Here is a 23,511-nt window from a genome sequence, read left to right as displayed (position 1 = left end):
ACACTTTACATAAATTATCTCATCAGGTTATCTTGGGTAAAAAAAGGGAGAACCATTTTCAAGATTTATAACATACAGTTCAGGATGGAGGTCCACATGCACTTAAAAGACCATCATTTAAAAAAAAAACGCACATCAGTACTTGGTACATACTAAGTGTTCAATAAATTAGCTACTACTAGTACTACATATGTAATAAAATTTTAATAAAATGTAATAAACATTTAGGTAAAGTCCAAACTCAAGAAAAAAAAAAAGACCACCATTTAATTGGCACTTTTATCTCTGATACAAATTTATCATTCAAAAATGATTATGAATCTTATTTTTCTAATTGTCAAATTTAAATGCCTAATGCCCATTATTTGCTGTTTTACAGATATTTTAAGGTAAAAAATGCTTGAAATAAGCGTATCTGCTTAGATTTTCAAAATTTAATTTTTATAGCTAAGTTTATATCTAGGGCTTTTAACGTAGATTTTACTAGGTCCAATAAAATAACTTTGGTTCCTAAACCTAAGTTTTCTTCTTAACCTGAGCCAAAATTAAAATCTACATTACCCACTTCATTTCCCATCTCCGGCTGATTACATGGCTCTGCTAGCCCATGTGATACAACAGGCAGTGTAAATTAGACCAGCAGTTCTCAAATTTTAGCACAAATCCAAAATCACTTGGAAGGCTTGTGAAAACAGACTACTGAGATGCCCCCATAGGAGTTTCTGATTCAGTAGGTCTGGGGTGGGGCCTGAGATTTTGCACTTCTAACACTTTCTCAGGTGGTACTGAGGCTGCCCGTCCAAGGAACACACCCTGAGTAGCACTGAAATAGGCCATGAGATCAGATTCTTCAAAACTCTGATCAATCAAGAAAATGTAGTTTATATTCCACTTATTGAGCATGTGCCAGGTACTATGCTGAGTGCTGTACATACTCTTCCACACAGGCAATCTGAACCCCATTTTACAGATGAGGTATCAGATGCCAAGGATCTTCATCGAGGACGCACAGCCAAAAAAGTGACAAAACAAAGATGTGAATTCAGGACTGTCTGACTCCAAAGCCCAGGCCCTGAACCACTCTAATAGGGACCTGCTAGTGAGAGAGTTCCCAGGAAGCTAAAGCTGACTTACCAGTGCAGGACCTCTGGTCAGGCATTAGTGCGAATCCTGGCTGACAGCTACATTCATAGCTACCTTCAGAGTTTGTGCAGAAGGTCTCACAGCCACCGTTCATTATGCTGCATTCATCGATGTCTAAGAAAAAGGAAAATAATATCACTTTCCTCTGTGTTTGTGATGATGGCACATGTTTGAAGTTTCCAGGTATGTATGGGTCAAATAAAACAAAACAAAATACAAAATTATAAAAGCATCCCAGGGCAACTGCAAGTCACTGCATTGTTTGGTTCCTTCAACAAATATTAACTACACACCTACTATGTGCTACAGATGAGAATCTAACAGTGAATGAGATGGACACTCTTCCTGCCTTCATAATATTTACACTGCAGTTGGGGAGTTAGATGAACACAACATATGGTGTGCCACACACAACGCAGGAGAAGTGCTGGGCGCTAGAATTCCTCAGTGACAACAATGGGCACGTGGGTGAAATTCTCTGGGTCACAGATTCCGTTACAAACTTGACATTGCATTTGGCTGAGGTTCCAATCCTTTTCAAGGACCTGAGCTGGAGTTCTGAGTTGTCCTGGGCCATGCTTCAGAAGAATTTGGGCTGATTTATGATTCTGGGTAGAAACCATGTGAGACTTGGCAGTTCCACATGGGGTATACCTCAAACCAGGCAAAAACTGGCTGTTTCTACAAAGTTTCACTTTGACTCTAAAGCCATGGGACTTTCTGTGCCACTCTTCCCAGCACAACTAAACCTCCTAAGGGCCAGCCACAAAGCAAAACGCTTGTCCCACAAAACCTCATTTTTAAGGACTGCCAGACTTGGCCTCTATTGCATTGTAAGCTATAAACATGCTATGGTCTTCTTCCCAATAATTATTCTTTGGAATCTCTGAGCTGCTCCAAACCACCCACCTAAGGGTGGAGATCACACCCTAAGCTTTCTGTCTTCCTCCCGGCACTCACCAGGCTCGTTTATTTCAGGCGGTACTTAGTAATCACTGGCTGATGTGCTTGGGTGTCCATAGGCAGAAACAAAGCGTGTGCTACCGTTCACTAGTCAAAGCAGCATGGGTCAAATTATACTTGCTAGAGCTAAAACACTGTACAGCCTTCACTGAATTGGTTCTTTAAACAGATGGGGGAGGTGAGATCTAAAGATCGTGAGCCACCATGAGAAGACCTTTCCCTCCAGGAAAACAGGAAAGATTAAGTAAAAGTCACTAGCGATGGAAACAGAACTCAGAGAACATTGCTTGAGTGCTTTCGAAAGAGACTAAAGAAAATAAATAACATACCATACAGAACTTACCAACACAAAACAGCCTGTCGGGGGTGGAGTGGTAGCCGGGGTTGCAGGCACACTGGTACTTCCCTATGAGGTTCACACAGCGGCCGTGGGGGCAGAGGTGCGCGCTCAGTTCACACTCGTTGATGTCTGTATAGAAGATGAGAATACCAAGCACCCAGCCGTAAGCCTCGGGCTCTGGCAGGGGTGTGGGCCAAACGACTGCCGGCAGGTAAGTGGTCTTCCTCCTTACCTATACATGCTGAGATGTTGGGGGACAGCTGATGGCCCTGAGGACATTCACAGCGGTAACTTCCCTCAGTGTTTAGACACACGCCTCCTCGGCACAGCAGAGGATCTCTCTGACACTCGTCAATATCTGCAAAGTGGAAATGACCCCTGTTGAAGCTGTGGGTGGTGGTCCTGCCAGGGCCCCACGACCAGGCCAGTGCACTCATTGCCCAGTTGCTGGGAGTTCTGGCTGCTAATGGCTCACAGGTTTCCTTGTTGGAGAACCGCTATCCACCTCACTCAGAAATGCCTGGGAGGTGAGAAATTACACCCCGCTCCCATGCTGGGGGCTGCCCATGGCCAATAACTGCTTGAACTGACGTGGGAGTATAAAATCTCAGCCTCCTGGCCTCGAGGTGGGACCGCTCTCCGGTACTATTCACACTCCAAGGCCCCTGTGGGATCAGGTTAAAGCTAAAATCCAGTCGAACAATTGGCTTCTCTTCTTCCCCTGCCCTAAGCTGCTTCCCTCACTTCTTTACAGGTTCCTCCTAAGAGCAATCCCTCAAAAAATGCCCCCATCTCAGTCCTGTTGCTAGGGAACCTGATCTAATGAAACTATCTTAATCAATCTCCTTTTCTAAAAATGATGAACAGAAACCCTAGAATGTGACCCCTAATATAGCTTATGTTTGAATTGTTCTCTCTTCCCTGGGGTGTCTATTCCAGGTGTTAAACTCACTTCTCAGGGACCCATACCTGGTGTCTGAGGCCACCCGCTGCCCCAGAGCATGAATTCCCTCATTCCTTCCACATGTCAGTCTCCCTCTGCCACAGTCCAATGCGTGACTCACTGGTCAGGAGACCAGCGCACTGGGGGAGCAGGAAGAACCGACATAGGCGATGAGTCACCGAAGCTTCTTGGAATGTTTCTTCCCTGGGATGATCAAATGGTCACGCACTCACCCATGCAGTTCTTCATCATCATGAATCCACTCTCATAGCCTTCATCGCACTTGCACTCAAAGTCTCCGGGGGTGTTCACGCACTGGCCTCGGCCACAGAGGTCGGGAGATATGCGGCATTCATCGATGTCTGCACAAAAGCAGCAAGTGGCAGCAGATGAGCCTCAGGATAGCTTTACTTCTTGTGGCAACATGTTTAAGACCAAGAGTTCCAAAGGGTGTCCCTCCAGGGTGAGCCCCTTCACTGACCTGTGCAGTTCCTTTCTTCAGAATCCAGAGCAAAGCCACTGTCACACCTGCACTTGAAGCTGCCGATGGTGTTTCTGCACTTGCCATGGGTGCAGAGGTTGGGAATCATCTTGCACTCATTGATGTCTTCAAGGAAAATTAAATGTGGGAAAAGTCCATAAGTGACCAATTAGGAGATCTCAACACCCCATTTTAAACTCAGGAAGTAAAAAAAAAAAAAAAAAAAAAAAACTCAGGAAGTTAGAGGGTCTTGGTCATACTCATTTTAAAAAATGTGTGATGATCCATGAGAAATAGGACTTTGTAAACAGATCTAGACTTTTAAACTTCTACATTTTAGAAAGTATTATTGAAGAAGTAAAGAGTGGGTTTATTTGGACTTCTAAAAGCCCAGCACACACCAAACGCTGAACTATTTGCTGAATGAAAGAATAAGAAATTCTAAAACACTAGTGTCTATATGTAAGGCATGTGGAAGATTTTCAAATATATTGTCCTACAGCAAGCAATTGAGTATGTAGTGGAATGAGATATTCACTTATGCTTTCTGATGCTTTTTTTTAATACCTAAAAATAAGAATTTCACAGGAGATGCCATTTATAACTTTAATTCCTTACAAATGATGTATACTATTTAAAACATGTTCGCAAATAATGTGTACTAATTTAAAATATTTTCTCAATTAATATGAAGTTTGCATTAATATAATTAATGTGTATAAGAATTTCTTGGAGACTGCATATGTAACATGTAATTTGAGTAATCTGAGTTTCCCCTTTTAGGGGCCTGTCTAAAGCAAGACCTACAGCTCAAGAAATACAAGTTCATTTCTACCTAATGTCATGAGATACAGAACTGGCAGATTAAATCTCAAGAACATCTAGTCCTTCTGCGGTAATGGATCGCCACAGCTTTTGTAAGCAAATCATCCAAGTTCCTTTTAATTTACTTAAGAGACATTTCAGAGGGCTGTCTAGAAACTGTCTCTCTAGACAGTATAATTTTAACCCCAGGACTTCTTGAACAAAATGCTCAGTAGAAAAAAAAGTCTACACTTTTTAATATAAGGATAATTAAGTGATACTTATATACTCATTTCCCATTTTTAGAAATTCATTTGATTATGAAGTATAATAAGTAGGTCCAGACACAATGGGCAACCGACACTAAACTCTATACTGAGAACATAAGCTGGGCCTCCCTGAATAATCGGAATTCTGAGAAACCAATTATGATTTTTCCATATGCTGAAGTAAACAAGGTCTGTATCATTGTGCATAAGAAGTTAACTCAATTTTGGAATTAGATTAAATCTGTAACTTCCTTTTTTTTTTTACATGGGTTTTATAGCATAAGAAAATAAAATTTGAAATATGTCACTGGAGTGTTTGCCATAGGAATGAATTTTGCTGTATTTGGACAAAGAGGACCTGTCACTGGGTTTCTCACACCGTTATCTATAGTCAGGGGGACCACAGTGACTTGGATGCTTCAAATCAGCAGATAAAGGTTACCTCTAGGGCTTTAGTAGATGGCATAAACATCTCCCAAGAAGATTTTTCTTCCGTTTATGCTTAGCTTTAGGATAGTATTAAAATCTATTTAACGCTTAACAGTGACTACATGGGAGAGGCAAGTGACTCAGGAAGACCTGAGATGTAGAAAAAGAAAATCTGTGACAGACTGAACATTTTGCCGTATAAAATTCAGCAATCAAAGAAGGCAAGCTGAAATGATCCAGGGATGACCGCATTGATGACATTCATTGTAATTCTGTCAGTAGAACTCTGTGCTCCTGAAAATGCATCCTTTTGACCTAACAGAAGAGTAATCAACCACTGAAACCACTGTACCTTTGAAGAAAGGCTTTCCATTTGTAATTTCTTTTGTGGCGAATCCAGGTCCTCTGGGACAGAGTTCCTCGTACTCAGGTGTGTTCCTCAGGGGACACTCCTCGCACTCCTCGGTCCCCCAGGCTGCCCCGACGGAGCAGCAGCAGGCGTCCATGCGGTGGCGGCCAACCACGGGCAAGGTGCACTCCTCATCCTCGTAACCCAGGAAGCAGGTTTCCAGACGGATATCTGCCAGAGGGAACGAACAGAGGGAAGCTGAGGAGAGCTGCTCTGTTTTCACTGCCTCAAACTGCCAACGTTGTGTTAGGCAAAGTACAGGACACATAACGATTTACTACAAACTTATTGACTGAAATTAATTTTTTTTCCTCCAAGGAACCTAGGCTTGGTGGTGGGTTTTCCTTCTTAATAAAGACTCTTAGCTGGCAGCTCTTATTTATGTGCACCTCTTCTTGCGGCAAGTATCCTTTGAACTCTAGGTATTTTCTGATAATTCTACATAAGGAGCAGTATTCGAAGAACTCCTGCAATGCTCTTTTGGGAGATGTTTTCTCCCTGTACAGACCATGCCTATTACCAGTGCATGCACTCCATGATGTCTTGACATCTCCTCTCTAGCTGAAAGCCACCTGTAGTCTTTATTGTTGGAGAACATCTCAGCTAGCACCAGCACCTTTTTCTCAGATCCACTTCATTTTTGGAGAGGTGGAATAGTAAACTCTGAAATGAGGACTGCCCTAATTGTGATTAAAGAGGAAAAACAGCAAAGAAAAGCCATCCACTCCTCTTCTCAAGTATTTCTTTCACCTCAACATGTGCTTTTGTGCACATTCTTCTGGATACTTGTGGGAGTGTGAGCTTCCTTTAATGTTAGAAAGCTACTGAAGCCTTCTGAGCAACTTCGCATCTGGGTTGCCTCTATTAATTAAGATGGTTAATTTCAAAATGAATCCTAAACTAAATACTGAAGCATGTTTCAACTGAAGAACCTGGAAAAGCGTTCTCATTACATGCTGATACCTCCTAAACAAAGAAGCTAAGACTCAGAATAGGATTAACGGACATCCATAGTTATGAAAAGACTCCAGCCTCTGAATTCCAGCTTTTCTCTTCTGTATTGCTTACATTATAAACTATAAAGTTGTATATTTAAAGGCTGATTAATCCTAATTCATAAAGGATGCAAATCCCTTAACTGCATGCCGCTCTTTCAACCACCTACAGTGGTCCTTCACTAAAGATGCTCTTCAGAGTGGTTTCAGATACACAATATGGCTAAGCATCACTTCCAGAGTCATGGACTCTGAAACCAGTGATCCAAAGGACATATTCCTGGCAATCAGAAGCCATAGTAGTAACACCAGAATAAGCCAAAGACCCCACAAGCATGACTGTGGGATCTCAAATCTGCTGCCACTATGAGTCCACAGGGCAGCTTTCTAAGAATTCAGGGTTTGGTGTCCAGTCTCTTCCACATCACTGTCACCTGGGTTCTAGCAGTTGTCATGGAGAATCTCATCATGGCTGATATTGACAACAGCCTTCGTTCCCTCAGGTTCGCTCCTCAGGCTGTTACACTCTTCACTCCTGATACCCACAAGAGTTTCCTGCAAAGACCTGTCCTTCTGGCTTACAGCAGCCCTGCCTAGCAGGCTAAGGCTACAGTTTCCAATTAAGCAAAAGTGTTCTCCTTACCAATCACCTAGAATTCTCTGTCCATGGCCCATGGAGGGCAGATTTAAGAGCTCTAGAATAATAACTGTGATGGATAACAATAAAGAACTAAAGTTCCTCTTCACTGACATGTTCTCTACTCTTTTTTTGTTTTGTTTTGTTTTTGTTTTGTGGTACGCGGGCCTCTCACTGTTGTGGCCTCTCCCGTTGCAGAGCACAGGCTCCGGACGCGCAGGCCCAGCGGCCATGGCTCACGGGCCCAGCCGCTCCGCGGCATATGGGATCCTCCCAGACCGGGGCACGAACCCGTATCCCCTGCATCGGCAGGCGGACTCTCAACCACTGCGCCACCAGGGAGGCCCTCTACTCTTTTTATAAAGAATGAATAAAGAGCTGAGTCAGGAAGGCTATTTGTCCAGGAAACCACAATGCATCCTAATAGAAATGCTGAATTTGGGATGTGTGTGTGTCTATACTTGGAACCAAATATTCAGCTCTATCTTGTTAACTGAGTTTTTAATAATCGTTAAGAAATATTCATTAGAAAAGTAATGAACAGTATTTACCTAGGCAAATCCTCCCTGTGGCATCCAAAGTCATCCCACTGGGACACTGGCACTTAAATGATCCCTTAGAGTTAACACATAAGCCATTTTTGCATACTCCTGGGAACACTTCACATTCATCTATATCTATGAAGGAAAAAAAAGCATGAAGTTAATATATCTGTATAACATCATTCTACTTCATTCCATTCATGGAGTCATATTATTACCACAACAGAAAAGATCATTTTAAACCTGATAAGTTTACAAAACTAGTTTGCCTCCAAATAATTCATGTAGAATTTCTGGGATGTTTGAAAAGCAACCAGACTGAACCCACCTATTACCAAAGATATAACAGTTTCTCCATCAGTCTCAGGGAGTAATTTTTGATTTGTAAAGACACGGAGCTGGTGGGAGTTCTTGGGAACAGGTCTGGGTACTATAGACATCTCAGGTAAGGCTCCCAGGGGCCGTACAATTAGCTTTATGAGACCAGAGGGCTGCAAGTGAGTAGAGAAAGAGAAGCCTGGTCTTTCAAACTAGCAAAGAAGTAGTAGCTTGAAGATGAGCATAGAAAAAAAATCCATCATCGAGGAATATGTGGGGCCAGTCAAAAGAGTCTCATTTGAGAAGTGCTGAGACATCCCAAGAAAGTGTGTATCTAGTTCTAACTCAGCAATGGTCTCAGGCTGTTCCGTCAAAGCCTTGGTGGTCCCAGCCTGAGTTGGGGAGTGGTGGAAGGTGCGCATGTTCATTCATTCATCATTCACTGCATCTGTCTCAAATGTACTAGTCCTGCCCAGTTTGCTTGATGGAGAGCATTATGTTCTCTGCACATTGTTTTGGAAAAATACTCACCATCAAGTTAACCCAAAGAAAGGCACTTACCTGCCAATGCCAAAAAAGGGGAGCGTTAGTCAAGAAACTCACACACACTGTGTCTCTATTTAGAAGAAATAACTTTCCAAGCCAGGGATGTTGAAAAAATTATTCTAAATCTTTCCTCATAAGAGAAATAAATTGGGAGGGGGAAATTTACCTTCTTCGGGTTGTTTTGTTTTGTTTTGCTCTGGCCACTTGTGTACCAAAATGTGCTGCTGAGGTCAGATAAGTTATTAACAGTGGGTCTGGACCAGAGAGAGGCCAAAGGATTCAATCATCATTTGGAAAGCAAGACCTTGGGTGGGGGATGTAGTGTTCCTCTTTATTTTAGCTGAGAAAAAAGTTCATTTCATTCCACATATGGGACTAATTGCTGTTTTAAAATTTTTTCAGCTGCTGTGTCATGTCAGGTTGTGTTAGTCACCCTGACCTATGTCTATCTGGGACTCCATGAGAAAAAAATCACAGGAAACTGGAGAGAATACATGTAGACTTTCAAAAACGAGGCAATAGAGTGTGTCCTTCTCATCATCTGTGACCATGAAACAAACAACAACAAAAAAAGCCCAGGACAAACCAAGAAAAATGTAAATTTTATAGCCTCATCAAAAACTTCCTTTTCTGTCTTCCTCATAGATAGCAGTTTGAAATTGTAGCCACTCAAAACTATGGTCAGCCTAAAGCATTTTCAGCCATGCTGCCCTTTGACCACAGTGATCTGACGCTGGCAATAGCATATATGCTTGTGAAACTCACGTCTGTTCATGTTCGGCAGTTCTCATTATTTTTTTTCCCCTGCTACACATTTCTCACTGGGAAGTTATATGACAGCTTTATCCAGTCCAAGTTAACACAAGCATTCTTCATGCACACAGAAATTTATGATTTATAAATAATCATAAATACCTTCACACTGTGTTCCTTTAATTCTTGAATAGCCTTTACCACATATGGGATCTGTACCAAAAAAGCAAACAAAAAGCAAAAAACAAATTTGAGATAACAATATCCAGACTTTGTATGACATGGTATAAGAAACATGAAAGAGGACCTTTAACATGAAATTGATTTTATTGCTATGAATAAGTCTGAGACGACAAAGTGTCTCTGAGATTGCACAGGTGAAGGAGAAGAATGAAATGTCTCCTTGAATAAAGTTCAATTCATCTGAGATATCCTAAAAGACCCAAAGGTACCCTAAAGATCAAACTAAGATGATGACTAAGAAGGAAATTGACTCGATTTCTCTCTTGCTATTAGCGCTAAAATCTGAATCACACTATAGGATTACTGTAACATGGATGTGGAAAACAAAGTCTAGGACTGGAAGATCTCATGCCCTGCAGCATTCACACTATATAAATGCACACATTTATATATCTAAGCATTGAATCAGCAAGGCTCTCAAACCTCAGCTTTGCAACAACTTTAGTTTAGTGATGAACAGTGGTGCCTTTACATCAATCATTTTGAGGGGAAGAAAATCTGCGCCTGTAAAAAGTTCAGGACCCCTAATCATGAGGTTCCTGAGAGAGCCAGTAGGAATTGCTGATCTAGGAAAGCAACTCCAGATAACTACATTACAGTGTGGTGATGGAAAACAATACATTAACCAAATCACGTAAAATTATTGCCCTTGACACTTCTCTTAGTTTCCTATTCAGCCACATGTTTCATTGAGGTCATCAGAATGAAATCTTCTAAAATTCCCATGTGAGCCTAAATGAACAAAGTTCTCAGCTTCCCCTTTCCGAGCAAAGTGCCCAGTGGGCACAGGAGCTGCAGCACCTGCTTCTCTTACCAACTTGGCATGGGGTGCACGGACTCCCCCAGGCAGCACCAAGGGACGAACAACACTGGGACTTTAACGTGGCTCCATTGATGTTGATCTCACATCGCCCATCAATGACAGTCTGCCAACAAGTGCCCTTGATGGTTTCTGCAGGGGCAAGGGGGTGATGATATTTAATAGACAATAGAATCTACATCAAAAATTCAAACATGTGCATTGGAATTACAGCAAGAATAGCATCATGAAACAAGGAATAATGATCATTTAAAACTTTATTCTTCCATACTGAAACCCTTTTGGAATAAAAGCAGACATTAAATACAGCAGCACTGATAGACATAGGAAAATCATTCTCAGAAAGACAAATACCTATGCAGATGGTTTTTGTTGGGTCCAAAGTACTTTCGGAAGAACATTCACAAATAAAAGAGCCTGGGCTGTTCTTGCAGACTCCATTAATGCAAGGATTGGATTCACATTCATCAATGTCTGAAACAAAAACAGGTCTACATTACTGCTAAAAACTAATCTTGGGCACAAATGAATATTTAAACTTTGGTCTCATTTTCTCCCACATATTCTTCATTAGATAGTAAATCTGACCTAGATAGATTTTTTTTTCTAGGCCAGATGGAATGCCAAAAATAATAACTGAGCACATCTCTATGTGCAGCACATGGCTGAATCTTTTTATTCAGAAAATCTGGAGCAAATGTAAGTGTGATTTCTGAATTACTAACTCAAATAGCACATATTTAATATTTTCATCATCTATTAAATGATGGCAAATAAAATGCCAATTGTAGCAAATACAAAGTGAATACTTTTAAATGGCATTTGAATGCAAAATAAATGGCAAATAAAATACCAATTGCAGGTAAGTACCATCAGTAGCTTACAAAGTGCATAGGAGTGTCATTTAGGATCACAGAATCTCAACGAAGTGACACAACTGTCTAAAATAGAAGTGACTCTAATTTACCTGCGTGGTTTTCCAGTGGCATTCCAAAAGGCAGCAAAGTAGATGGTATAAGAACAAAAATACATCTTACCTTCACAAGTTTTTAGGTCAGGTTTGTATATAAATCCCTTGGGGCAGGTACAGACAAAACTTCCAGGAGTATTTCTACATTGTCCATTGTCACAGAGTAGACTATTCAATACACATTCATTAATATCTGGAAAACCAAAAAACATAAACTTTTAAAAGATCCCATCCTTTGCATGCAATTTCTTTGCATTTTTAGGCTAAGTTTTTAAGGTCATAATGATATGATTAATTCAACGAAAGAGGCAAAACTCCTCTACCATTGATCTTTGCTGAAATTACCTATTTTAGGAAAATAGGGGCTTGAGCTGATTATCTATACTAGGTATCTACAAAGTCTAAAGTCACCAGACACTATTTAATTCGCTTCTTTCTTTAGCAGGAAGAAAACCTAGATTTGCTGGAAATCATAAATATTTATATAATTGTTTCACTGTGCCAGAATTAAAAGGACTAATCCTATTGTTTTAAGGAACTAAATAAATATTTAGAGAGTATGGTCCATTTTTGATAAGTATTAGTTCCAGGATGGGTGTCTCTTCTTTAGAATAATTTAAGTGGTCTCCAGTTATGTTTATAAAGTATGAAGCAATCTGTAGAGTTTATAATTGTCATGAGGAATTAAGACTCGAGATTCAGAGAGCTGAGGAAAATTCCTTGCTTTCAGCTGAATAATAGGCAAGTCTGATGCAAACCCAAACTTTTGATATGTATTACTTAGATAATTTAAGAAATGTAGAACTTAAACAGTTTGTTATACCTCTTTGAGCTAAAGTACATCACTCAGCCCACAAAATAGACTACATATTCACAAGAGACGTTTTATACATTGAGAGATTCTGCTTAGAATACCATTAGACAAGCTAGTAGCACTTACATAAAGGATACATAAATTCAGCACTGGAGAGCTGCATGGGTTCACAGCAGTAAATATACTTAAATCAGCAACTAACAGTTGTTCCTTGGTATCTGCAGGGGATCGGTTCCAGCACCAGGTTACCAAAATCTGTGGATGCTCAAGCCCCTTATATAAAATGGCATAGTACTAGCATATAACCTATGCACATCCTCCCATATGCTTTAAATCATCTCTAGATTACTTATAATACCTAACACAATGTAAATACTATGTAAATAGTTGCTGGTATATGGCAAATTCAAGTTTTGCTTTGGGGAACTTTCTGGAATTTTTTTTCAAATATTTTCAATCTGAGGTTGGTTAGATACGTGAATGCAAAACTCGCAGATATGGAGGGCTGTGTTTACAAGGTTCTTAAAATATGGGAAAATCAAGTATAAAGTTATGTATTGTCTGAGCAAATAGCATGCTGAGAATTCTGTCAAAATCATATAAGGAATGCTAATACTTCCCAAAAAGGTCAATATTGCAATTCTTAAACTTTGATGATGTCAGAAGAACCTGGAACTTTAATTTGAGGAATTGAAGATTAAGATATAAAATAGCCAGTCCCTGGAACTCTGTGGGAAGTGGCTGGAGCGGATCTTTGATTCCTAGCTTCACACCTCTGAACATAATCTGAAATATGAACATACTTCTGACCTGATGATAATGGGCCCAACTTTGGAGTAGACACTAAAGCACTGAAGGAAGAATCCCTTCTGCCTCCCAAACTCTCCCTTTTGCGTGATTTTTGGATGAAGCTAAAACATCTCTGTGCCTTTCTGGCCTGCCCAAATAAATAATGATTTTTCATGTCTGCCAATGTAGAGAGGTTCCTACAGGAAAATGAAATAGTAAAACTTTTTTTTGAGTTGAGTCTAGTTTGAAAGTACCATGTATGCTCATGTAACAACTGTACCCCCCAAAAAGGGCCCTAAAATTAAGGGTGTGAGAGAGAAAGTAATCATTTTTCAAAATTCAACTGTAGACCATAAAGAAGGAAGGGGCAGGTTTAGGCCAGCAATAAAAGTTAGGGAGAGAAAAAGAAACCTGCAGTCGAAAGAAGAGGGTTTTGTGATAAACCTGTGGGCTCCCATGACCTGCTTCTATCCTCCATTTTTTTAGGTACTTGCTTAGCCTGAAACTCAGGTGAAAGCTGATTTAAATGGTGGGGAGAGAAGATACTTTGATTTACTGTGAGTTCTTTTTATGTGAGTACAAATGCCACATAGTTAGAAGGAAAGCAGGTGAAAATGCTCAGAGTAAGATTTCTGCTGTTTTGAAAATAACTGCTATATCTACTTTGTGCATAATGACAATTAGCAGTGCCCTAATAACAAAGGCACCTAGTAGGGGCAGCACTTGGCTTCAACCTGCGCAATTAGAGAACTGCATGCTGTATGAGAGGGACAGTTGCCATGTTCCATCCTTTACATAGTTAAACAAAAGATATAAATTGTCAGGATTCAGCTATGCTGACACCCAAAGTGTAGAGCATCCATTTGTCCAGTCCTTTAAGCTACTCAAGAGCGGTTTCCCTCAAGCAACAAAAGAAAGAATGCATGATGCATGAAATGTCTTAGAAAACAGGTGAAACGTCTTACCAACACAATTTTTCCCAGATGAATCCACTTCATATCCTGAATTGCAAATACATTTGTAGGTTCCACGGAGATTTTCACAAATTCCATTTGGGCAAATATCAGGATCTAATGCACATTCATTTATATCTACACCACAAAAAAAGTTCAAAATCATTAACATTCTAAAGTAAACATCAAATGAACTATCAAAAAATAACATTACAATAACTGTAAAGACCTTAGGACCTCAGGAAAATAATGTTTCTCCTTGATGAGAAAGTTGATCCCTTTTTCTCACTACAAGATATTCTGACTCAGTCTTCCTTCCACCAGTCCCTGAGAGGAGCTTGGCATCTGAGCTAGAACTACAAGATTACCAATCCTTAATCAAGAGGAGAACTCCTGGACTTCTTCTTGTCCAAACATCAAGGTGGAAAGGTTGATCAAATACAGAGCCCAGGGTCCTACAACTGGTCTCCCTGCCATCAGCCTGTCCTTCTTCAATCTACATTCTACACTGCCACCAGACTTAACGGCCTAAAACCAAGGTGACTGTGTCATTCTCATGGTTCAGACTTCCGTGGGTTCGACAGTATTCTTAAGATTAAATTAAAATATGAACTCTTTATTCACTTTAAATCTCTTACTCTGCCATAAACACATAATGCCCTCTTCACTCTGTGTGGGAAAGGTCTGGAGCAAACCTACATATTGGTCCGAAGCTTGCTCAACTACCACCTGCTCTGGAGAAGCCTCTGCTACTCTGTCCAGATGAGGCTGGGTCCTCCTCTTCCATTTGCTCACAGCCTGAGGAGAGCTCTAATAGTCAAGGGTGATGCCAAGTGACAGTCAGTGAGTGGCTAGTCTCAAATCTTGTTGCCTGACTCTTCTATAAATCAAGGTTGACCTTTTTTTTTTTTCCTTATCCAGGTCCCTATCACAACTTATTTATTCCCCACTAACTCCTTACTCATTATACATTTCCTTACTTCTCCTCTTTTCTCCTCCAAATATCCACCTCACCCTTTCTTTAGCCAAACATAATAATGAAATCAATCAAGAGAATGAACTGACAATCAATTCAGTCAGTCTATGTTTTCCCAGAATGCTCTTGAATCAAATCATTTAGTTTTTTATTAATAAAGTAATCCCTTCCTTTTTCTTGTCACCTATTTTTACACTTGTTTCAATTCTCCCCTTTAATTTCTTTCATGGCACCAGGATTTCTCTACTTCTAACTTCTACACTTAAACATTTCATTTTCTTCTCACTCAGTTAATTGCTATCACCACCTGCTACAAAACACAAGATGGCTCCCTACTGCCATCTGAGAATGACTGAGCACTTGACCATTGAGAAAGTGTTCAAAATGTGCATAGGTTCAGTTGAGCTCGTAACCCTGAATTGTACTCGATAGTGGTAGATCCAAAGGAGGGCCAGGCTGCCCCTTCTCATGAACGAGCCACCATGGTCACTGTATCTCATTCACATCAGTGACCCTGGGAGAGCAGCCAACCCTTCAGTAATGAGTGCCACACCCACACCCAGTAATCCCAGGACCCGCTGTGCCATAGCTGTTCTGCCACTGGGGGCTTCTAGGTGTCCCAGGTAGATCACGCAGTGATGGCCAGAGAGGGGGGTCGGACCAGACTGGTGTAAAGGGACCAAGTGGAAACCCACAGGAAGGCCCAGTGCTGCCTCTGCACATGCTTAGTAAATTTCAAAACAAGTCCTAAGTCCTTACCACTGCCTGCTGACGTCATTCCTGGCCCACTGCTGCAGAGCGCCTGATATTCCGCTGCAATAAATTAACAGATAGTAAATGATTCCCTTGTTTGCAGAACAGGTCGATCCTGCCCTTGGCTTTGCACACATCATTTCCTCCAAAGTGAGTGGAACTGAAATAAAGTGGTAACGGAAAAGGAGGCATCTCCTAGGGGAGTCACACCAGGCTCCTATTTTAAAGACTCCGCAATCACCGTGGAAAACGACTTATAAGGATGTCCGCGAGTTCCAGCAATTCCTTGTGCAAGCACTTTCGGAAAAGGTGTTTTGCCTATGGCTTGATTTTTTTCACCAGGGAACACTTTACACTTAACAGTGAAATGTGCCTGTTAAAATGTGGTTTCTTAACTGTTAATAAAACTCTCTCCCACCATCTTGGAAATAAATTCTTTTCTTAGTTCGAGCTATTTTTTTCAGTACAATCAAGTTCTTAACATTTTCTCATTTCTCTCTGCAAATTCTCTAGCCTCCCCTCACAAGAATAACACGGTATCTACACTTGCATTTATGTGTATTTTTAAAGTTAATATTTATCAGGATGCCAGATTCATTCTATTATATAAATCCATAGGAAATGTATTGCATAATGTTAAAACTGGATCTTACTGAAGAAATGGAGGTATTATAGAATATGTTCCCAAATTTGTGATGGAATCAGATTTCTATTTCTTAAAATTGATGCAATGCTTTATACACAATTCCAACAATATTTAGATAAACCTAAGAGTGAATGATGGAAATGGAGAACTAACAGGAGCCACACTTAATCCAAGGAAAAGAAACCAAGTTTCCCTTAGTTGCCCATGGTTTCTGGCAACTACAGAATCTCATGGTCAAATGCAGATCATTTGTGCTTAGGTGGCAGGAGAAGTGAATATTAGGGATGGGGCTTTTTTACATAGGCCACCTGTACCTCGGTGCTGAAGCAAATAGTTCCTATACCTCCACATTCTAGAAAATTGCATTCCTGATGACAGGGGATGCAAAGGAGTTATACAGATTAAAAAATGAAGGTTGACTCCTTCAGAGCCTCTGTCTTCTACCAAACATAAATTTGAGAAAAGTGGTGAAATCCCTTAATTTTTAAATCATCTTAAAAGGAGCCAAAAAGGGAAAAAAATGGGAAGGTGGCTGCCATTGTGTTTGAAAGCCAGGGACTGGCAGCAGAAAGAAATACATCCTCTTTATTCTCTCACATCAGCAATTAATTAAAGCACTTGTGAACTAGTGTAACTAATAAAACAGGAAAAACAAAATCATGCCAGTTTTGCTGAAAGCAGTTTTATAATTAGTGTTAAATTAGCTGATGCTTAGCCTACATGGAAGCAAATTATTGTCATTATTCTTTTCCATTTGGGCAGGATCTGGCACTAGACTCTGTAGTGAATTCAGATCAGCATGGGTTTGAATGGTAGAAATAGAAATGGTACCAATGGTACCAAAAAGCTTATTGCTGAGGGTCTTGGGAGCAAGCCCTTTCCCTTCTCTAGTTTCCTCTTATATAAAGTGTAGAAAATGATACCCAACTCACGTGGTAGTGCTGTAGATTTACTGAGAGAACATGTAAAGTGCTCAGCACAACTCAAGCACTTAATAAATGGTAGGTGTTGCTGAGCTAACTCACTGTTGCGCCATGGAGACAGTGGAATGAAGACAGAAGAGAAAATTCCTAATCATTACTCTTCTGTGGCTTTAACTGACCAATTTCTACAAGGAGTAAATGCTCAGCAGCCAGTGAGATGTATCTACAAATATAGTTTATTTGACTTCCAGAGCACAAAGATGAGCTTTAGATGTTAAGTGGTTAGAATTTCTCATTAAATTGACTAAAGATATTCCTTCTGGATATTTCCAGTCCCCTTTAAAATCACTCCTCTCTCCTGAAATAAGGGACATCCTACATTTCAATCCTTCATGATTTGGCATTTTCACCTATCAAAGAGGTGGAGAAACCAAACGGGATGGAACTATTTCCACATGTGGACCACTTTTGTGTAAATTGATTCAAATATAAAACAGAAGGTAGTGGAACTGAGCTTCAAATGTAACTCTCTTTAAGCTTTACCACTTAAAGAAATTTGGTTTCTTTGGGTCATCTTTTATGTTTCATTTTCCTATGTAGCATAAGAATTCTTTGGAGATGTAATTGGTCCAGAGGAAAATGTAAAAACAAAAAACTGTATGTACCAAGGATCCTGGATTCTAAGCTTTGGCTATTCTACTCATTCAGGACATGGACAAATCACCTATATCCTTGTACCAGTTTTTAGGATACCCATCTATCTTGTAAATTCAAAGTATGCAAGGAAAGTACTTTGAAAAATTGAAGTAGCAAACTTTACTTTAAAAGGATGATATTAATAATATACAACTGTAAAGTTGCATGGAAGTATATTTTTAGATAGAATTATATTTGTATACTATATAATCGAAGTATTATTGCAAACATGTATTTAATTGTTAGTAATCATATATAAAATGACTGGGTGAAGCAAGTCATCCAGAATAAAGCTTTCTTTCTTTAACTGGCATTTCCCCATTTTAAAGACTTTTAAAGTCTTCCACTTAACTTTCTCTAACTTCTCATAATACATTTTAATTTCTGTCTGATTTCAAATATTATCATTTTCAAAATGGCAAATGTTTAAAAATTGTGAGTTCGTCTTTTTTTTTTTTTTTTTTTTTTTTTTTTTTTTGCGTTATGCGGGCCTCTCACTGTTGTGGCCTCTCCCCCTGCGGAGCGCAGGCTCCGGACGCACAGGCTCAGCGGCCATGGCTCACGGGCCCAGCCGCTCCGCGGCATGTGGGATCTTCCCAGACCGGGGCACGAACCCGTGTCCCCTGCATCGGCAGGCGGACTCTCAACCACTGCGCCACCAGGGAAGCCCTGAGTTCGTCTTTAATAGATAGTATCTAGGCCAGAAATGAACTAACTGAACCTTAGATGTAAACCAACCAATCAGAGCTACATGTTTTCAAAATTAGGACTTATTCTAGTTTAGGACATTAGAAGTCAACTGCCAAGCTACCTTAAAATTACGTTCAAATGTTGACAGTCTATTGCTTTCATTTCAATAAACTATTTTTGCCTTACAAACAGAAATAATTTACAACTGGAGAGGATCTTCTGGATTACCTAAGACAATTCATTTCATAGATGAAAAAAAAGTGAAGATGCCTTTTCCATATTATTCTATTTTATAATTGTTTACTAATGTAAGCCATCTCAAATCCTTTTGAAATTAGGGGAGAAAAATTCCTAAATAAACAAAAATCCACAAAAAACTGAACCTCCAATTAAGTAATTTGTCTGCCTGTGGCTGGGGAGCAGAATTCTGACTCACTGACCAGTTTTCTTTTCGTTATGCCATGTCACTCAAATTGAGAAAAACACTTTTTCCCTAGAGTTGAATAAAATCATTTAGGAAAAGCACACCTAAACCAGAATGAAGGATTTGAACAAAATTCACAAATGGCCTTTTGGAAAAAAGTTGGAAACATTCAGGTAATCTGAAAATTATTTACTTTTACACTCTGTAGAATTCTGCTTTTATAATAGTTCCTACAAAATGTAAACGCTGTGAAGCTACTTTAGAAAACGAAGCAAGTCGCACATACCCTAAAGAGCCTGACTATTACTGAGGTGGAGGAGTTCAGATGGGAGGCATGAATGTGCTGCCTAATCCAAGTGATGGCTGGGCCTGTGAGGAAGTCTGAGCAGAGGCTGAGCAGCCCCTGCCAAGACCCCAGCAAGGCACATGACGCACCTGGAGAGCAGACGCAATCTTACCCCGTGACTTCCCAAAGTGCAAAGACTGAAGATGGTGGCGGAAGGCTGGGAGTACTAGGGCATCCCCATGACACGACATACCTGAATTCTGTGAAGGACACGGTTGGCAAGGTTCCCCAAAAGCATACTCGGTGCTGGCACAACAGCACTCAGATTTGGTAACAGCACCAAACAAGGGTTTGACACACTGGCCTCTCTTGTATCCACCGTAGCATGTGCTCCGCATGTGTGTGTCTACACAGGAAGAAGCATCTGTCATCATACTACCACTTCAAACAGATGGGAACCCCCCAGGTCAAAGTTGAAGCTGGTTTTATTTAGCCATTGTCCCTGTTCTAACTCACAGAGAATGCCTCTGGTATTAGGTCCCAATAGAAAACAAAACGAAACAAATCATTCTGCATTCAGCTTCCAAGCCCTGGAAACCAATTACTAGACTCTTTCAGTTCTCTAGGGACTATTAAGGTTTACCCAACTGTGAGGTCCTTAAGGGCTAGGATTATACCTCACTCATTTTTTTCTTCCCCAGGAGTGTACAGAGAAGGCACTTAATAAATGTTGAATGAATGATGGTGACCATTCAATCTCACCTTATGATAAATAAGATCTTTATTAGAAATACAGACCACCTCAAAATAAACATGCAATTATTAAGTATCTGAATTAGATGTACTTTCAAAAAGGAGGATGTTTAATCTGTAAAAGGTTCATTTATACAAATCTGCAGATATTGGTCTAACTAAGCAGTATCATCTTTACCACCAGGAGGGGATTTCCAGCTATGTCCAATCCTCTCCCAGTTCAAAGGGTCTACCGACTACTTTTCTTAAACATAATTTGGAAAAACTTTGTATCTATTTATCAACAAATCTCAAACTTCTTATAAAGCCACATAAAACTATTATCATATAAGTTTCTTACTTATACATATCCTCCTTTGCATTCTATACCTCCCTTGGAACATTTAATTCCCTAGATGAAAATGAAATGTTCACCATGAGATAATGGGCATATACAGGTCAATTTCAAAGACCATTATTAACAAAGGAGGGTTGGAGAAAATTGAGGACAGCTAGGTGATTAGGAAAGACAAGGGAGAAGGAGAGGTGGGGATTCCCTTGGTTTTCATTTATCTCAGCTCGTCTTTCTATCCCTTAAACTAATATCCATGTTATACAAGAAAAGAACTGACCCCGTTGGTTTGTTGCCCCACAAATATTAATTGTATCATATGTGCTACAGTCAAGTACATTTATTACTGGCGGATTTTATTGACTGACAGAGGGTGGATCTCTATCGTACATCTAGTTACGGCTTCAACCTTACCAACACACACACGTCCATCCAGACCCACGGCCAGTCCAGGAAAGCATTCACATCGGTAGGAGCCGTCAGTGTTGACACAACGCCCATTCATGCAGATCCCAGGTGTTTCACACTCGTTAATATCTGTGGTGGGGAAAAGTACTTATTAAAACTAAAGTGACTTCACACAACATTGTAAAGAAATTATACTCCAATAAAGATGTTAAAAAAAAGAGAAAAAAATAAATAAAGTGACTTTATCTAAAGCCATAACATATTTACAGTTCTAAGACTTGAAAATGGGGAAGATTCACAATAATATGCAGTGTCAACAATAAAAGCTCAGTGAGATGCATTTCATTTTCCTTTGAGAGAAGAGGAACAAAAATTGAGAGAGATAAACTGTCTGAATTTATTTCTTTTCCATAGAAAGCTATTTCAATAACATTCTGCTGAGTTGTTTTTTTTTTGTTTTTTTTTTTATCCAAAGTAAGAATCACAAAGGCAAAAACAGAATTGGAAGAAGAAGGAAAGTGACAGCTAAAAGACAAAGGGCCTTGTGTAATGTTTCACATGGCAGTTTTTCCAGGACTGTCAGAAATCTAGCTTGATAATAAACTACATCTTTGGCCTGGGCAGGAAGCTTCTTCTCCTTTTGGCATCAAACACCCAGACTGGTGTCCATTCCAGTATCACTCATGCCTTAACTCTCTGGGAAAATTAGAATGGCATGAGGAGACACAGAACTAAAGCCTGGATGGAACACCATAAAAAAGGAACAGAAAATGAATATAGATGATTTTGATGACAATTCCTAGCCAACAACAGCACTGTAAGCAATTGGAACCCAGCAAAGAAAAATCTCTCTTAAGCATTACAAATATTTTATAGTATCGTATGTGTATCCTTAGGGAGGCCTGGTAAAAGATTTTATTGGGCACATACTAATAATAGCAGATATTTTTCCCCCTGAACATGGTATCAAACATGTTCTATTTCCAACATGGAAATAGAAATGGTACCAAAACTGTGTTTTGGAAAACATATAACACTTAGAAACAAGTCATTTTATAACAACTCCTTTTATAATATACAACTGGTATAGGTGAATATTTCCTTTCTTCTGACCTTAAAAAGGCAAAGTGAGACTGAAACACCTCTGCGCTTTACATAGCTTGTGTTATTTGGCACAAAATATATTCAGATGGTCCAAGATTCTGTGTACAGATTGTATTTTAAAACAGCAGTTATATTTAAATATGTGAACTCAAACTGGTTCAGTTATTCAGGTCACCTTTTTGTTCAAATTGAGATCTACAGTAAAACAGTGGTGACTACAGCCTGAAACGTAATCCAAAGGTTTTTTACTGGGGACAGCGATGGAACATAGATCCAGAGGGCGTTGCTCAAAGTGAGTGGCCTCCACCTTCAGAGAGTGATGAGGGAGACCAGGCTGTTCATCAGATTAGTTAACTGTAGCGATTAAATTAGCATTATTCATTCAGCTTTGAAGAGTCACATCTTTGTGGGATCAGAACCAAGTGTTCAGCACTAAGAGAAAATCTTATCCCATGATATCAAGAGAAAAATGATGGAAAAGAAATTCAGCATACAAGAAATTTTTTTCTTTTTTCTTCCTTTATTCTTACTACAAGTCTGTGTATTCCATCTTCTCTATACATCAGAATAAAGATGACACAGGTAAGGATATGGAGCATTTTCCCCCTCTCTTTCTCTCTAGCTCTGATTCTTAAGCCAGAATGTTAAAGTCAGAGCAGACTTTTAATCATCAGGCACTTTCAAATGACTGGAACAATCCATTTATCAATAAGATACTAGTTCACTGATTGCAAACAGTTGCAAAACCGAGCTTCACCTATGAGGTCATAATATCTTCTGAAATAGTTACAACAGCATTATCTATTGGCCACCGTTAAAAGTCTGTAGCCTGGGTCACTGGCAGCCTATAGGTACTGAAAGTGAATCTTAGCATGCTCTGTGCATAGGTAAAAGACAGGAGTGTGTGTTCTCAGAAAAGTTCTGTTCACAAAGGGACTTTCACATTTCCTTCTGTTATTTTGTTTGGAAGCCTAGTTCCAAATATTCCAGCAATCATTCCCTTCCCCTTTCTTTTTCACTTGTACAGCACTTAATCTGCACAATTTGGTGCTTTGTTGTATGCTGTCTTAATATTTCCATGCGTTAATCTTGTCTCCCCAACTATAAGTTCCTCCCAACACATAGCTCAAAAGCATGGAAACCAATTTCCTACTTCAAATTTGAAAAAAAAAATACTTTTTCTTGCTGTGAAGGCAGATTTCCATGATATTAAGAGCTATTGATGTGAAGGTCATAGAGAATATAGGTAAGCAACCAAGGGCTAGAAGCTCTTTTAAGCCTAGAGAAAATACACATCACACTGAAGACTTAATACAAGGACTTAATACAAGGGCACCCAGAGAAGAGGCACCATAGGACT

At 39.8% G+C, this 23,511-nt stretch overlaps 1 protein-coding gene across 1 annotated transcript in view; it reads right to left on the bottom strand.

The window, feature by feature from the left end:
- The window catches only part of FBN1 (fibrillin 1), a 256,740-nt gene that overhangs the window by 88,099 nt on the left and 145,130 nt on the right, over positions 1-23,511 (bottom strand). The window contains exons 16-30 of the mRNA XM_081229024.1: positions 21,054-21,176; positions 19,809-19,961; positions 15,897-15,950; positions 14,174-14,299; positions 11,673-11,798; positions 10,990-11,109; positions 10,630-10,767; positions 9,735-9,785; positions 7,965-8,090; positions 5,725-5,952; positions 3,871-3,996; positions 3,623-3,751; positions 2,679-2,804; positions 2,450-2,575; positions 1,135-1,257 (exon numbers count right to left, since the gene is read on the bottom strand). Of these exons, the coding sequence (XP_081085150.1) occupies positions 1,135-1,257; positions 2,450-2,575; positions 2,679-2,804; positions 3,623-3,751; positions 3,871-3,996; positions 5,725-5,952; positions 7,965-8,090; positions 9,735-9,785; positions 10,630-10,767; positions 10,990-11,109; positions 11,673-11,798; positions 14,174-14,299; positions 15,897-15,950; positions 19,809-19,961; positions 21,054-21,176 (1,875 nt within the window). The remainder of the gene's footprint in view (positions 1-1,134; positions 1,258-2,449; positions 2,576-2,678; positions 2,805-3,622; positions 3,752-3,870; positions 3,997-5,724; positions 5,953-7,964; positions 8,091-9,734; positions 9,786-10,629; positions 10,768-10,989; positions 11,110-11,672; positions 11,799-14,173; positions 14,300-15,896; positions 15,951-19,808; positions 19,962-21,053; positions 21,177-23,511) is intronic.

This window comes from Mesoplodon bidens (genome assembly GCF_964165515.1).
Source record: "Mesoplodon bidens genome assembly, chromosome: 3".
NCBI classification, from domain to species: domain Eukaryota; kingdom Metazoa; phylum Chordata; class Mammalia; order Artiodactyla; family Ziphiidae; genus Mesoplodon; species Mesoplodon bidens.
This window is presented reverse-complemented; position numbering and strand designations above follow the sequence as displayed.